Source organism: Globicephala melas, chromosome 5, assembly GCF_963455315.2.
Source record: "Globicephala melas chromosome 5, mGloMel1.2, whole genome shotgun sequence".
Classification (NCBI taxonomy): domain Eukaryota; kingdom Metazoa; phylum Chordata; class Mammalia; order Artiodactyla; family Delphinidae; genus Globicephala; species Globicephala melas.
This window is the reverse complement of record NC_083318.1, coordinates 3073434-3089681: the sequence shown is the minus strand read 5'-3', so window position 1 is coordinate 3089681 and position 16248 is coordinate 3073434. Positions and strand designations below refer to the sequence as shown.

The window sequence follows — 16248 nt, the reverse complement described above, 5'->3', positions numbered from 1 at the left end:
ACAGGGAATGTGGCCAATATTTAATAATAACTTTAAATGGAGTAAAAACTATAAAAATTTTGAATCACTGTATCGTACACCTGAAACTAAAATAACGTTGTAAATCAAGTATACCTCAATAAAAAAAAACCACAAAAATTTTTTAATTAAAGGAAAAGAAGTATTGGTACCTAAATAGCGGTAGCCACTACACTGTATTAAACTAATCGTGTTGAATTTTCCAATAAAAAAAATTATACCCCTCCACTCATCAGCTAATGACCTGTGGCACATAGCACATTCTAATTAAATAGTTTTGTGATGACTTATTTCAACCTCTCTTTCTGAGTAGACGGTAAACTCCACGAGGGCAGGATTCATGCCGCCCTCGAGCCTGCCCTGGATATGCACTAAGTACACAGAGAGGATATGTCAGATGGAGGCCCGCAACATCCTACTGAGTGTTTAAAGCACAACGTGTAACAGAATCCAGAACACCATGGCTCTACAATCTAAGAGCCGGAGACACTGAAAGACGTTGCGTTCAAGTCCGATTTCCATAAGAAGTTCACTTCGGGTACAAATCTATACTCCAGAAACAGTGTATGGTTGCCTTAGGTATCAAAAACTACACCTGGTCTGCAGGGGTTCATTGCAAATTGAAAAATAAGGACATGAGCACCAAAGGGAAATGGGTCAACTGGACGTCGTCAAAATTCAAGCCCTTGTGCACAGAGGACGTTATCGAGAAAGTGAAGACAGTTTTAGAACAGGAGGAAATATTCGCCCACCAACCATCTGATAAGGCTTAGTATGCAGAATATATAAAGAACCCTTGCGACTCGCCAAAAATCACAAACAGTCCGATTAAGAAAGGAACTGAGGGTCTGAACATACTACAACTGGACGATGACCAGACCACGTGCGAAAGCAGGGCTCTGACCCTCGGGCTGCAGCCGCCAGCCCCGGGAGCCAGTCTGCTGGGAGTCGGACCTGCAGGAGGGCAGACTGCTGTCTCTAGTGACAAGCCAGGAGGCCAAACAGCCACCGCTGGACAATCGGCCAGGACTCGATCAATACTGACGGCCTCCCTAATCGTCGTCCTGCCTCCGACTCGGGACCAACCGCAGAAGGCCCCGCCTGCCCTCTGACCAGTCACCCGGGATGCCCCCCCTTCAGTCACCCTGAAGACCACCCCCAGGCCCCCAGCCCCCAGCAGGGCACCCTGAGCCCCCTGTTCTCCACTGGGAAGCTCGCCCATGCCTCTGCCTGCCTCTGGGTCTCTGCCAATAACACTGACGAAGGCTGATCCCCGGCTCAGCCAGCTCTGAGCAAACAGCCTTTGCTTTCTCAGTCCCTGCTTGGTTCCACAGGGCAAAGGATTTGAATAGACATTTTGACAAAGAAGATACGCAAATGGCGCAGGAAAATATGTTCCACATTGTTGGTTATTAAGAAAATGCAAATCAAAATCACAACCAGATACTGCTTCGTACCCACTAGGGTGGTTATGGGGGGAAAAAGGAAAATAACAAGTGTTGGTGAGGCTGTGAAGAAACTGGAGCCCTCGGCATTGCAGGTGGGGATGTAAAATGGTGGAAACTAGTACGGGATTCTACAAAAAATTGAACACAGAATGACCATACGACCCAGCAATTCCACGCCTAGGTACATACCCCGAAGAACTGAAGACTGGTGTGCAAACAGGCACTGCTCATGAATGTTGACAGTGACATTACTCCCAACAGCCAAAAGGTGAAACCACCCAACATCCATCAACGGACGAATGCATACACAGACTGTGGACCGTCCACATAATGGACCATTCAGGCTCGAAAAGGAAGGGGGTTCTGGGACAGGCTGCAACGTGGAGGAACTTCAAAAACACGTGAAGAGAAAGAAGTCAGACACAAAAGGTCACACAACGCGTGATGCGTTTTATATGAAACATCCCGGAGAGGGAGATGCATAGAGACAGGAAGCAGACCACTGGCTGCCGGAGCTGGGGAGGGGGGCAGGGAGGCGGTGCTGAATGAGCGCGGGGTTCCTTCTAGAAAGGAAACGCTCTGAAACTAGAGAGATACAACATCGTGAATTCCCTAAATGCCACTAAATTGTTCTCTTTAAAATGGTTAATTTTGGTAATTCCCTGGTGGTCCAGTGGTTCAGACTCTGCGCTTTCACTGCCGTGGGCCGGGGTTCAATCCCTGGTCGGGGACCTAAGATCCCGCAAGCCACACAGCGAGGCCAAGAAAATAAATTAATTTAATTTAAAAATAAATAAAATGGTTAATTGCATGTTACATGAATTTCAGCTCAATTTAAAAAAAAATGATGATTTTCTTCTCTCATGAGAGCACCGTCCCCGTCAGAAAAGTCTTTGAGAATAAGAAATGTCAGAATGGGTCTGGGGGTGGGGGAAGCAGGGTGTCATTCAGTATCCAGTCAGCCCAGAGAGAAAGGTCCTGGAGAACCTCCCAGAGCTCCAAGTCTAGGGACACTGCAGCCGCCCTTGGCAGCGGGAAACAGGCCGGCCATCCCAGGCACCCCCGATGGCCAAAGCTCCGTTTGTGACCCAGGAAGGGGCTACATGAAAGCCCCCAAGTCAGACTTCACGTCGGGACTCCTGGAGCCCCTGAGACCAGCTACCAGAGCCTGGGGGATGGGGACAGGCGTCCCACCATGCCAGTGTGGCCCCCAGGAGGATGGAGATCCCCCCGCCAGCTGATCCTGGGCTCAGGGTTTCTCAGCGGCTGCACACTGACATTTGGGGCGGGTCAGGCTTCTGGTGGGGGTTGGCAGCAGGGCTGTCGTGTGTACTACAGCGTGTTTAAGGCACCCTTGGTCTGGACCCCAGATGCCAGAAGCACCCCGTCCCCAGCTGTGATGAAAATGTCTCCAGACTGGCCAGACACCCCCTGGGTAACACCTGCCCTTACCTGCACGACAAAGGGGTGCAGCCCGTGGCACTGGCCCCCCGGCGTGTACAGCTGGGCAAACACCACCGCGTGCGTAGCCGTCTTGCCCAGATTGCCAACCCAGAACTTGGCGGCTTCGAAGTCAGGGGAATGTATGATGAGTTCCTGCACGAGGGAAAAAGATTAAAGTTACAGCTGGAGACTGGGGAATACATGGAATTTCTTTCTGTCTTTGACACACTCGATTTTCTCTGTTCAAAATCTCTTGAGGCAGGAGTAAGAAGAGGCTGCAGGTCATCTCCTGCGTGGCACAGGTCGCCCTGCTTTTACACAGAGCACGTCCTGGGTCTTACGGCTTAAAGAAGCACCTTCCTATGGAAAACGATGACCATTATGTCGAACAATAAAATATAAGCAAAATACCTTGGAAGCTGCCAACGCCCGACAGCGTTTACCTTCCCAGCAAGCCCCCCCTGAACACGGCCTTTGGGAGGAGGCACGGGTCCCCTCCTCTGCCTCACGCCTGCCTGACCCCTCATCCACCTCTGATTCACGACGTTCTGTCCCTCTGCTCGCCCTGTCTCTCCCACCTACAGGCTGGGAGAGATGACGGGGGGATGACACCCCACGAGCCCAGGAGCACGAGGCAGACAAGCACAGGAATTAAAGAAGGAGCAGACAGGAGGGGACAGGTCCTCCGAGGACACAGCCGGGGCCTTGGGGAGGCAGGACAGAGCACGAGAGCAAGAGGAAAGCAGGGCTGGGGGCTGCCCCCAGGAGGCGCCCCAATGGAGGGCCCGGGAAACACTCCAAGGAGAGGGCGTCCTGGTCACTGGACGGACCGCGCCTGCGGGCAGCGGAGAGCGTGTCACCTCTGCATAAATTCCCGAGGCCCCTGGAGGCCGGTTCCAGTTCCGCTTCCCTTGTTCTTGCAGGGCTCACAGGGAGAATTCCCTTCTGTAACCGGCGGTGTGTATGATTTTATAAACTGTACGTGTGCTACTGCATGAGATAATATACAGACACCTTCCCCGCACCCTCCACACTCTCTCCTCACCCCCCCCTGCCCCCGCGTCTCCACAACCCTGGCACATCCAGCTTCTCCACGCCGGTGACCATCGGCGTCTCCCCTCAAGCATAAGAGTCCCACCGGCCTGCTCGCCGCTGTGAGTCCAGGCCCTCACCGCAGCTTCTAGCGCACAGTAGGTGCTCAACAAATACCCGTTGTCTAGACCAACACAACCCGCGGCCCGTGGGAGGCTCGGGTATCCTAATCTTGACCGATCTGCACTTAAGGACAAACGCCAAGAGGAACGGGGTCAAAAACAACTGCTTGTCCGCGTTCCACCCAGGCCACCAGGCCACCAGGCACTGACCTCTCTGCGCCAGAGCTGGAAGCCCCCCTTTCCCCCTACACCGAGAGCCCAGGGGCACGGGAGCCAAGGAAAGAGAAGGCCGAGAGCCAGAAAGACCTGGGTGCAGACAAAGGTATGTCGTGGCTTAAATGACGGGTAAGAACCCAAGAGGCCACGTGGCCTGCTCTCAGCCCCGAAAGCATGGCTGACCCTCGGCTCTGCTCCCAGGCACCGCCCGGCAGCCTGCGGGCGCCCACTGTGACCCCCGTCCACTGCTCCACTCTCCCTGCTCTGCCGGGGGCTCCTCGGGTTCATCCTCGAGCCCCCAGCCTGCAGCACGGCAGGCACACAGCCCACACTCGGCCGGCGCTGTCCCATGAATGATGGCCGCGTGCTGAGCAGACGCACGGGACACGGCTTCACTCTGCTGCACAGGGCTCTGCCGAACCACACGACCAACTGGGCGGGTGAAGGCCAAAGGGTCCCAGATCCCAGCACCGTGAGAAAGTGGTAGAAGGATGCGGGCCTCTGGGAGACATGGGGGCAAAGGGGCCCGACACCAGTGATGGGAGAGGGGCCGCAGGACGCGAGCAGCAGAGGTCACAGATCCCCCGCACGCCCCGTCCTCTCCACCTCCCTCACTGCCGTCCGCCCCACACACCACGACCCCATCTGTTCACAGGCTCGCCTCCTCTAGAGCACGCGCCCTCTGACAGCAAGGACGGCCAGGGTCGCCCGGACATGTGCCACGAGAATCCACGAATGCAGGAGGAGCGCCAGGACCGGAGGGGCCGGGCCACTGCCCAAAAGAGCCTGGCCACAGGCAGGGGATGCAGACAGACAGCTAGAGAGGGACAAGGGTCACAGGGAATCTTCTTTACTGTTTGTTCTACAAAGCAGGAGCAGACTGAACGGTTTACAAATCAAACACCAAACCTGGTAAACAAAGAAATAAATTGTACCAAATGGTAGCTCGTGCTTTCACCACATTCAAATGCCACCCAAATGCAAACCAGGACAGATTTCCGGGTGGGACTGGGTTTCACATCTCACAGCCTTTCTCTCCTAAGCTCCAGTGTTCTGCGTGACAGATCTCAGTGTGCACTCACGTAAAAAGACGGGTTTCCTGGTCTCATTACATGACAACACCACGTTTCATGTGCTCGAAGCCCAGAGACAGACGGGCGGGTATCACCTACCTCAGTGGTGGGGTCGTAGTGTGCGGTCGTCCGCATGGCCTTGGTATTACTCCCGTGACTCACTTCAGTCAGAGCAAAACATCCAAAAATCTAATGTGGAAACAGAAAATGATGTAAGGCGAGGGTCCCCTTCGTGGAGGGGCCCTGCCAACACCCTTTCCCTTACGGCCTAAACCCCCCATCAAAGCCCCGAATCTCCATTTCCTATCTAACAACCAGTGACCTTACTGAGCCGTCCTGCCGTGCCGGCCGCCGGCCACAGCTCCCGCCTGTGAGAACAGCAGGTTGGAAGAGCTGACGGCGGCCTCGCTAAGTCAGCACGGTGGCAAGAATGGCTCCCGGGCAGCAGAAGAGAACGGAAGGCTTTACCTCGATAATGAAAACCTAAATTCCTATAATGCTGGGGATGTGGCACACCCCAGTTTGGTAAACAACAGCCTTAGCTGTTTGGTGAAAAGCCTAAAAACATCATGAGATAAGAGGAGCATCCCTACCCCCTGCTGCAAGCTGCCCTTTCCACAAACCTCTAAGGGGAACAGGGAACAGGACTTGAGCTCACGACTTACCACGACCCTCAACTGACCTCCATATTGAAGATCTTTGGAAGATATTTGAAATGCCTTTCAGAACCAGAGCTGTAGATCGCTGATCCAAAGGTCTGAAAACAGAACACCATGATGTAAAAAGGTGGAAGCTAATGAGTGCCGCCGCCCTGGGACTTCACACCCACCCTACCATGGTCCCTCAGCACCACAGCATCCCACAGCGAGGTCATCAGGTTCCCAGAGGTAAGGGCACTGGTGTCCAAGGTCCAGGGTCCCCTGAGACACAGCCTTGAGCTCGTGGAGTGGCGAGACCTGGGTCCTTGTCCCAAGCAGTTTACGTGAGTTACACTGAACTGTGAGGGTCCATGAACAGCAAGGAGATGGGGCTTGGATGAGGGATGAGGGTGCAGGAAGGGCAGAGTGAGCCCACCTTTCCTTCACACAGCACGTGGATGAGGCCGCCTTCTCAAGTTCAGCTCTACCCATGTATTTGAGGCAGAAACACAGGCTTCACCTTTGACCTACTTTCTCTCCCCCCTCCCCTTTCTTTCTCTCTCTCTCTCCCTCCCTTTCTTTCTTTTTTGGTATAAAGCAAAATTCCCAACGCTCCTGTTCCTATGGGGCTGTAACTTCACAGCACTGCACTTTATCCAAGGACTTAACGCGTAAATATTTGCATAAATGGCTGAAAAAACATTGGCCTTCTCACTAAAAGTCACAAGATCTGCCCCCACATTCTCATCTCTGCTTTTGCTTCCTATCTTATTTCCTAGAAATCTCTTTAAATGAATATTTCCCCAACGCACAGATCTCCCAAAACTTTAGAAGCAGGCAAACGCTGACAACCACGAACCCACAAAGGCACCTGTCTCCCTCTCACAGGCTGAGTGTGTTTTAGGTCCAGTGGACAGAGAGCCGTCGTGGCCCCGGGGGTGCGGGGTGAGACCTCTCCTCTCCTCTCCCGGGGCCGACTCACCAGCGTGTGCAGGAAGAACTTGGTGGCCAGGGACCAGTCGTACATGCCCAGGCACTGGATCAGCGCCAGGACCCTCAGCGGGCTCCCCAGCAAGTCCTCCACGCGGAGGAAGTCGTATTCGAAGACCCGCTTGCAGCGCAGGAAGTTCAGCTCCCGGTACTTCTCCAGCGAGAGACTGTCGGGGGGATGGGCGAAGAGGGGGTCGTTCTCCAGCGCCAAGAAGATGTTTTTCTGGAAACGCAGGGGGCGCGGAATGGCTGATTTGGAGGTAAAGTATGGAATGTCGCTATGCTCTGGCTTATGTGGATTTCTCGTGGCCATGTCTCATGGCCTCAGACGTGCAGTGTAACCCAGAAATGCAGGGACAGAGATGAGAGTCCTTCCCAGGGGAGAGCGGAGGGCCCCAGGCCTCTGTGTTCATGCATTCCCGGCTCCCTATGATTCCCCGAGGGCCCGCCCCACCTTTCTGCCGAGGACCCAGCCACCCAGCAGACCCTGCCCGACCGCGAGGGTCCCCCGGCGCCGCCCAGCCCAGCCTCACCTTGAAGCGCAGCATGTCCGGCCCTTCCCAGAACAGCGCCAGTTCCTTCCAGGGGAAGGAGGCGCGGGCGCGGGCCGCATGCAGGGGCCCCCGGGGCAGGTCTGGCAGCACAGGGTCATCGCTCCCTTCCCCAAGGGGCGCCATCGCTCCCGCCACCTGCACAGACACATGAACCAAGTCAGCTCGTGTCCTACTCACACCATCACCAACAACGGCACGTGTGCAGCAGGCTGTGAAGGGCAAACGAGCTCTGACTGTGAAGGGACAGCCGGCGGGGGCCACAGAGCTGACGGCCATCCTCCCGGAGAGGAGGTGAGCGCTCTGCGTTTCTATTCCTGAACCAAGGTGATGAGGCGTTGGACGGGGGCAAAGGGCAGCCCAGGGCCGGCGCTGTGAAGCACCAGGGTCCAGGGCTCTGTGTGCTACAGCCTGGCCTGAAGACACCTTGCCCCCGCCGGGCCATCTAGACCGGTGGCCCAGGAAGCCTCGCCCTGGAGTCGAGCCAGCGCTGGCCACTGCACTCTGGCCACACCCTTAGGGTCCCCTTGAGCCCACCTGGACGGGGGATGCCCGCCCAGAGCCTGGACGGGGGATGCCTGCCCAGAGTCTGGATGGGGGATGTCTGGCTTCTACTAACAGAGCAACCCAGCTCTCTTGACCAAAGGTTCGATCTGGAATTTTCTGAGCAGACTGGCTCCTCTTCCACAGTGCCTGGGCCAATGAAGCCAGGGATGGGAGACGCTTGTGAACACAGACCTAGAGGGCCACCAGGAGAGCAGAGTCCCCAGCTCAACTCTCTAAGGCCCAAGGGAACCTTTAAGTCCTTCTAGTTAAACATTAGAATAGTCTAGGATGTCGGACTCTGAGTATGACGGTCAAGGTTGCTGATACACAATGGGAAAGTGGTCTCTACTGGTGAAGCACCTCTGTCTTCTGTGTGTGTGACAGAGGAAAAGATGGGAAGGGGCACATCTGACCGCCCACTTGTGTGTCAGGGATGATGCCTCGACAGACTGCAGCTTACACGGCCCCCAAACTGTGAGCCAAGTACTACTGGCCCTCTCGAAAGATGCAGGAACCCCAGCTCAGGGAGGCTTGCTGTCTTTTGGGAACCCCCACCGCTGAGAAGTGGTAGAGAAGGGACCTGAACCCAGAGTCTGAGCCCAAGGCAAGCTCTTCAGGCACCGCTTTAAGATGCTGGGGAAAACCACAGACTAAACCTAGAGCAAGCAGAAAGGAAGAAGATAAAAGATTAGAGCCCAAAGTATGGAATAGAAAAGAGAAAATCAACAAAAACAGAAGTTGGTTCTTTGAACAGACTGACAAAAAACTTTTAGCTTGATTGACCCAGTTAAAAAAGAGGGAAAACACAAATTACTCACTTCAGGAACCAGGGAGGGGCTATGACTACCGACCTTAAAGAAATAAAAAGGATTCTAAGGGAATCCTATGAACCACTGAATGCCAACAAGTCCGGTACACTCCATAAAATGGACAAATCCCTCAAGAGACACAATCTACCAAAACTGACTCATAAAGAAACAGAAAATGTGAATAGACCTATAACAAGTAAAGAGATTGAATTAGGAATCCATAAACGACACACAAAGAAAAGCCAGAGGCCTTCAGGTGTGAATTCTACCAAACATTTGAAGAAGAATACCAGTAATCTACAAACCCTTCCCCCCATTTCCCACCCCCCGCAAAAAAAAGAGGAAGGAACATGTCTGTAAATTGTTCCATTAAGCCAGTATTCCCTTGAAACCAAAACCAAAGACATCACAAGAAAACTACACACCAACACCCCTCGTGAATATAGCAGAAGTCCTCAATAAATCTTGCAAACTAAATCCAGCAACATACAGAAAAGATTGTACACCATGACCAAGTGAAATTTATACTAGGAATGTAAGGCTGATTCAACATTTGAAAATCAATTCATGTAATACACCATATCCACAGAATAGAGGACAAAAAACACATGGTCATATCAACAGTTGCAGAAAAAGCATTTGACAAAAGTGAACACCCTTTCATGATAAAAACTCAATAAACTAGAAATAGTTTGCTAAAAGCTATTTAATCTGATAAAAGGCATCTACGAAAACCCCATAGCTATCATTGTACTTAAATATGAAAGACTGAATGCCTTTCCCCTAAGATCAGGAACGAGACAAGGATGTCCCCTAACTCTTCTAGTCAACACTATACTGGACGTGCTAGTCGATGTAATTAGGCAAGAAATGAAACGAAAGGCATCCAGATTAGAAACCTATCTCTATCTGTAGATGACATGACTTTGTATACAGAAATTCCAAAAAATGGTTAGAATTAATAATATCAGTTCAGCCAGTTTGCAGGGTACAAGGTCAGTAAGCAAAAGTCAACTGGTTTCGGGACTTTCCTGGTGGTCCAGTGGGTGAGATTCCATGCTCCCAATGCTGAGGGCCTGAGTTCGATCCCTGGTCGGGGAACTAGATCCCGCATGCATGCCGTAACTAAGAAACCCACATGCAACAACTAAAGAGCCTGTGTGCTGCAACTGAGACCTGGCGCAGCCTAAATAAATAATAAATAAATATTAAAAAAAAAAGTCAACTGGTTTCTATATACTAGCAACGAACAACTCAAAAATGAAATTAAGAAAACAATTCCATCAACAACAGCATTAAATATGATAAAATACTTGGAAATAAATTCAACAAAAGAAGTGCAAAACTTGTACTCTGAAAACTATAAAACATTTTTGAAAGAAATCTAAGACCTAAATAAGACTGCCCTGGTGGCGGAAGTCTTGTACCCCTTGTTAACGGATCAGAAGACTTAATATTGTTAAAATACCAATATTCCCCAACTCATCTACAGATTCAGTGTCATCCCAGTCAAAATTCTAGCTGGCTTGTTTTGCAAGAATTAAAAAGCTGACCCTAAAATTCATATGGAAGTGTAAGGAACTCAGAATAGACAAAAACACCTTGAAAAACAAAGTTGGAAGGTTCACGCTTCTTCTTGATTTCAAAATTTGCTACAAAGTGACGATAATGAAGACACTGTGGTACCGGCATAAAGATAGACATATTTATCAATGGAATAGGATTGAGAGTCCAGCAATAAACCTTAACATGTAGGGTCAATTGCTTTTTGAGAAGGGTGCCAAGACAATTCAACAGAGAAAAACAGTCTTTTCTCAAATGGGGCTGGGGCAGCTGAGTAACCACATGCAAAGGAATGAAGTTGAGCTCTTGCCACACACATACACAAAAATTAACTCAGAATGGATCACAGATCTAAATGTAAAAGCTACAACTATAAACTCAGAAATATATATAAGAGTAAATCTTTATAATTTCAAGGTAGGCAAAGCCTTCTTAAAGATGATACCAAAAGCACAGGCAACATAAGAAAAAATATACATATTGGACTTCATCAAAATGAAAATGTTTTGCTGCAAAGGACACCATCAAGAAAGTGGCAAATCAAAACTACAATGAGGTGTCACCTCACACCGGTCAGCACGGCCGTCATCAAAACATCTACAAACAATAAATGCTGGAGAGGGTGTGGAGAAAAGGGACCCCTCCTGAGCTGTGGGTAGGAATGTAAACTGGTACAGCTGAGACAGGCCTGGGACCTGGGACCCTTTGCTGCAGTGCTTACACATGGACACACCTCTCCTTGAGCAACAAAAGACAAAGAAACTATACGGGACTAAAAATAACTGCATGCATGGGCAGTTGGGGCAAATTCTGGACAAAATATACAAAAGACCAAAAAACTCAAATGCCACTTCTGAAGAGCCGGGAGCAAAAGCAGGGTGGTGAGAGCAAAAGCAGGGCACCGAGCACGCCCCCTGCGCTCAAACCCCCCTAAGGGGTGGGCAAACCTCCTAAGCCACCCCTCCGGCTCAACCCCTGTACACACCCCTACCCTCACCCCATATAAGGACGCAGCTCGCACCCCCTCAGGGAGCGAGCCAGCAAGGGTACCTGTTTTTTGCTCCCCTCTGCTGCAGCAGGGGTCCCAATAAAGCCTTGTTTGAATTTCTTGTCTGGCCTCTGATTAATTTCTATTGGTTGGGGAAGGCCAAGAACCCTGGTCACTATCACAGCCACTATGGAAAACAGTATGGAGGTTCCTTAGAAAACTAACAGAGTTGCCGTATGATCCAGGAATCCCACTCCTGGGCATATACCCGGAGAAAACCATAATTCAAAAAGATACACGCACCCCAATGTTCATTGCGGCACTATTTACAATAGCCAGGACATGAAAGCAACCTAAATGTCCATCAACAGAAGAACGGATAAAGAAGATGTGGCACATAGATACAATGGAATATTACTCAGCCATAAAAAAGAACAAAATAATGCCATTTGCAGCAACGTGGAAGGACCTAGAGATTGTCATACTGAGTGAAGTCAGTCAGACACAGAAAGACAAATATCATATGATATTGCTTATATGTGGAATCTAAAAAAAAGGGTACAAATGAACTTATTTACAAAACAGAAGTAGAGCCACGGATGTAGAAAACAAACTTATGTTACTGGGGGCAAGGGGGAGGGAGGGATAAACTGGAAGACTGGGAGTGACACATACACACTACTATATATAAAATAGATAACCTGTAAGAACCTGCTGTATAGCACAGGGAACTCTACTCAATACTCTGTAATGGCCTATATGGGAAAAGTATCTTAAAAAAAAAAAAAGAGTGGCTATATATACAACTGATTCACTTTGCTGTACACCTGAAGCTAACACAACATTGCAAATCAACTATACTCCAATAAAAATTTTTTTTTTAAAAGGGAAATGACAACCCAGAGAATGGGGGAAGAGATCTGAAAATCATATATCGATAAGGGACTTGTACCCAGGCTACACGAAGAATCTTAAAACTTAATAATAAAGCCAAATAACCCAATTTAAATGGCTCAGATAGACATTTCTCCAAAGATATACGAATGGCCAACAAGTTCATGAAAAGACTCTCAACCGCATTAGCCATCAGGGAAATGCAAATCAAAACCAAAATAAGATACCACTTTGCATACCCTAGGATGGCCATGCATCAGAAAGATAGATAATAACAAGTGTTGATGAGGATGCGGAGAAACCGGAACCCTTATACATTGCTGGTGGGAATGTAAAATGGTGCAGTGACTTTGGAAAATTTGGTCATCTTTCAAAACCTTAAGTATACTGTTACCACATGACCCGGCAATTCCGCTTCTAGGAATATAGCCAAGAGAAATGAAAATAAATATCCAAAGAATATTCATAGCAGCATGTATAATAACCCCAAAGTAGAAACAACCCATATGTTCATCAATAAGATGTAGTCTCTCCGTACAATGAAATGTGATTTGCCACAAAAAGGAAGGCAGTACTGGCATATGCTACAATGTAGACGAACCTTGAAAACATGATGCTGAGGGAAAGAAGTGAGACTTGAAAGATGACAGACCGCATGATCCCATTTAAGTGAAATGATCAGATAGGGTAAAAAGAGAGAGACAGAAAGAAGGTTAGCAGCTGCCAGGAGCTGGGGAGGTGGGAAGATAAGGATTGTGACAACTAATGTGTCCAAGGTTTCTTTTGGACTGATGAACATGTCCTGGAATTAAACAGTGGGGTTGGTTGCACAACTCTGTGAATATAGGATAGGGAAAACCACTGATCTGTACACTTTAGATGGGTGAATTGTACAATGAGTTATAGCTCAATAAACAGGTTAAATTTAAAATAAAATAAAAAGTAAGGCACGGCTCTTGGCAGAGACCAAGTGCCCCCAAACACAAGCTACAAAGTCCAAGGGAACTTTGTATCTTTCTGGACTTCCCTGCAGGTGGCCCCACCCCTTGGTTGGTCCAGAACACCACACTTCTCCTGCCTCTGCAGCTCCTCTTCTGTCTCCTTGCAGACTAGGCCTCAGCCACTCTCGCCCTGCATCATCTCATCCGTTTACACTGACTTAATTCACCAAGGGCTCCCAACTCCACACCTCCAGCCCCATGTGCTCACTGGCAGCTTCCTGGACACCCCTCTCCTCTCACGTTCCAGAGGTCCTCAAACTCTGAATATTCGGCATGGAACTCACCCTCAGCCCCCGGCTCTACCTGTCCCCCTGCAGGGCCAGTTCTTTGCTGCCAGTGGCCCAAGGGTTAGTTGATCTATAAACCCAAGTGTCATCCTGGAATTCCCTTCTTTGTGCCCCATAGTCCAATTAGTTTCCAAGCCTTCCTCCCCCCCACCCCCCAATGCACCTCTTTAATGCCAACCGAACCCTTTCGTTTCTCGTTGCTCCTATTACATCTATCATAATAACCTCCAATTATTGAGCAAACATTGCGTGTGGGTGGGTGTGTTAATCTCACACGTTGCTAACAGAGACTGAATAGTTGATCTCCACGGTGCTGGCAACCCCAGTATAATCAGTACTCTCACTTTACACATGAGGAAACCGCAGCTTGTCAGAGTGGAGTAAATTGCCCAAGGTCTTAACGCTGTCATCAGGCACATCCCACCCCAAATGCCAGGATTCTAAGCAGCAAAATGCCGCCTGAGGTCACCAACAGTACTGCATGATGGTTCAGCTGTTACATACGAGGATCTGAAGCCAGACGCCTGGTGTCAGATCCCAACTGTCGAGCTTACGCGTTGGGCGAATTTGGCAAAGTCACGTCACCTCTCGGGGGTGATGACAACACGGTAAGGCTAGTCCTGTATCCAGTCTGCAGGCTGTTGCCATTCACGGGGGCACTTGGAGCAGTTCCCGGCATGGAATGTCCATACCATTATTGTGGCAACAGCCGCTTGCAGACAATTTCAGAGATGGCCCTACCATGCGGATCCGATCATTCTCCCTTTAGGTGACCTCAGGGGACAATGTCGTAACTCCTCAAAACGTCTCGCGCAGTTACCCGCCCGGCCGCCGGCCCTTGCAGCCTCTGCGCCCAGCAATCCCGCGCGGGACACACGTTTGCCCCCGGACCTTTGCACGTGCCGCCCCCACGCTCCCGGGCTAAGGCGGGCTGGACCTTCGGAACGCGCCAGGCCCTCCGGCTCGCGAGTCCTCGCACCGCCCAGCGCACACAGAAGACGCTCACCGCTCGTCCCCGGGACATAGACCGAAGTCCCAGACGAAGAAGAGCGCGCGCAGCCGCAGACAGGCCCTGCCTTCCGCACCGCTCCGGTTCTCCTCCCCCGCCCCTGACGTCATCTCACCGCGCCGCCCGCCCCGTCGCCCGGGAAACGCAGGACGCGTCCGTGCGCAGAGGCCGCTGAGGCTGCGCGCAGGCGGGGCACTTTCCTCCGACGGTCCCTGGCGATCTTCCCAGTGGACCTTCCTGCAGAAGAATCCCGGGGATTCTGTTCCCTCTCTGGTTTTAGGACACTGCTTGACGTGCGTTTGGCAGGGAACGTGCTTTGGACATCTCTAGGTAGAATTGGGTGGACATAATGACTTTTTGGGCGGTGGCGAGGTGGGGAGAGAAGAAGGGTTCACACACTACTCAGGGTTGTTTTGCTGGGTAGGTAGAGATGTCATGGAGACCGACATAGGAGGAGCCACCTGGGGGAAGAGAAAGGGAGTTCTGTCTTGCATATGTTTTCTTAGCTACTTCCTGGTAAAGCTGCCAGGAGCTGGTGTGAGCAGTAGGGCGGGGTGCAAGCTCTTTCGGTAACTCAGCTGACGATGATCTGGCTGTCCTCTGCTGGGGCTCTGCCGTCAGTCCCCATCCGCCCACTCTTGTCCTTTTGACATCTGTCCCACTCCACCCTGTTAGGCACACCCATTCCCTGCTCATTTTGAGTCATTTGCTCTGTTGGCCATTGTTGGTAACTGCAATTATTTGAACACATTGTTAACACTAAAGTCTCCTCCAAAACTCTGGCCACTTGTCTCTCCTTATCCCCTTCCTCCTTTCTCTCCCACAACCACAACCTCCCTTACCAGTTCAGGATCCAGAGAAGAGTGGTTGGAAAGGAGTCACCAGGTCACTGGGTTGGGATGGGCCGTGATGATTTGGTACCAAGTATGGTCCTGTCACAGCTCTGCCAGGACCACAAGTACCAACCTCCTTCCCCGTAGTAAATCTACATCAAGTAGTAGGCAGCTGAGAACGGTATTGGGAAAGAGTTATGCAATTCAATATGGTTTTGTATGAGATGCACACAGAAAGCGCCGAAGCTTTGATCTTCGTGGCAAATGTTACAGGCATGAGTCAATGAAAGAATTTATTTTTGGAAATCATAAACCCAACAATTCAATCCAAAGGGTTTAAATACTGAAGGAGGCTTGGCATCAGGGGAGTGTCTGGCTGAGGACCTAGAAAGTAATGGGGAGGATGGGCTCCTACTGAAGTGGCGTGAAGCCCATGTTCAGTCAGCACGATAGGGCTGGCACTCAGGACACTCAGAGCCTAGAGGGCCTTCCCACTGAAGCCTCAGCCGCTGCTTTCCCTGAGCTCCACCGGCGTCCGGCACTTAGATGTTGAGGACCCAGCCTGGAGGGTGTTTGGGAGTCCCACCTGGGTATCTCTAGAGTCACACTGTCCAGTACAGTAGCCACTAGCCTCATGCGCCTGTTTTAATTCAAATGTGCATTAGTTAAATACATTTCACATTAAGTTCCGCAGTTGCGTTAGCTACAGTTCACATGCTCCGTAGCCACATGTGGCTACTGTTTCAGACGATGCAGACATAGAACATTTCCAACCTCACTGGAAGTT

The 16248-nt window shown here is 50.6% G+C and overlaps 1 protein-coding gene across 13 annotated transcripts in view; it reads right to left on the bottom strand.

Annotated features, from left to right (window-relative positions):
• Window positions 1–14722, bottom strand: part of ACOX3 (acyl-CoA oxidase 3, pristanoyl) — a 48091-nt gene extending 33369 nt beyond the window's left edge. For 7 of the 13 annotated variants that reach the window (XR_009563899.1, XM_030876813.2, XM_060298915.1 and 4 more), the window contains exons 1-6: window positions 14557–14658; window positions 7514–7669; window positions 6973–7203; window positions 6035–6109; window positions 5452–5541; window positions 2919–3062 (exon numbers count right to left, since the gene is read on the bottom strand). Coding sequence is in view for 12 of the 13 variants with exons in the window: in XM_030876813.2 (XP_030732673.2) it covers window positions 2919–3062; window positions 5452–5541; window positions 6035–6109; window positions 6973–7203; window positions 7514–7669; window positions 14557–14643 (783 nt within the window). In the remaining variant the exon portion in view is untranslated. Of the gene's footprint in view, window positions 1–2918; window positions 3063–5451; window positions 5542–6034; window positions 6110–6972; window positions 7204–7513; window positions 7670–14439 lie in introns of all 13 variants that reach the window. The other 6 variants (XM_030876810.2, XM_060298917.1, XM_030876812.2 and 3 more) reach the window with 6 other exon arrangements.
• Between the last annotated feature and the right edge of the window lie 1526 nt (window positions 14723–16248).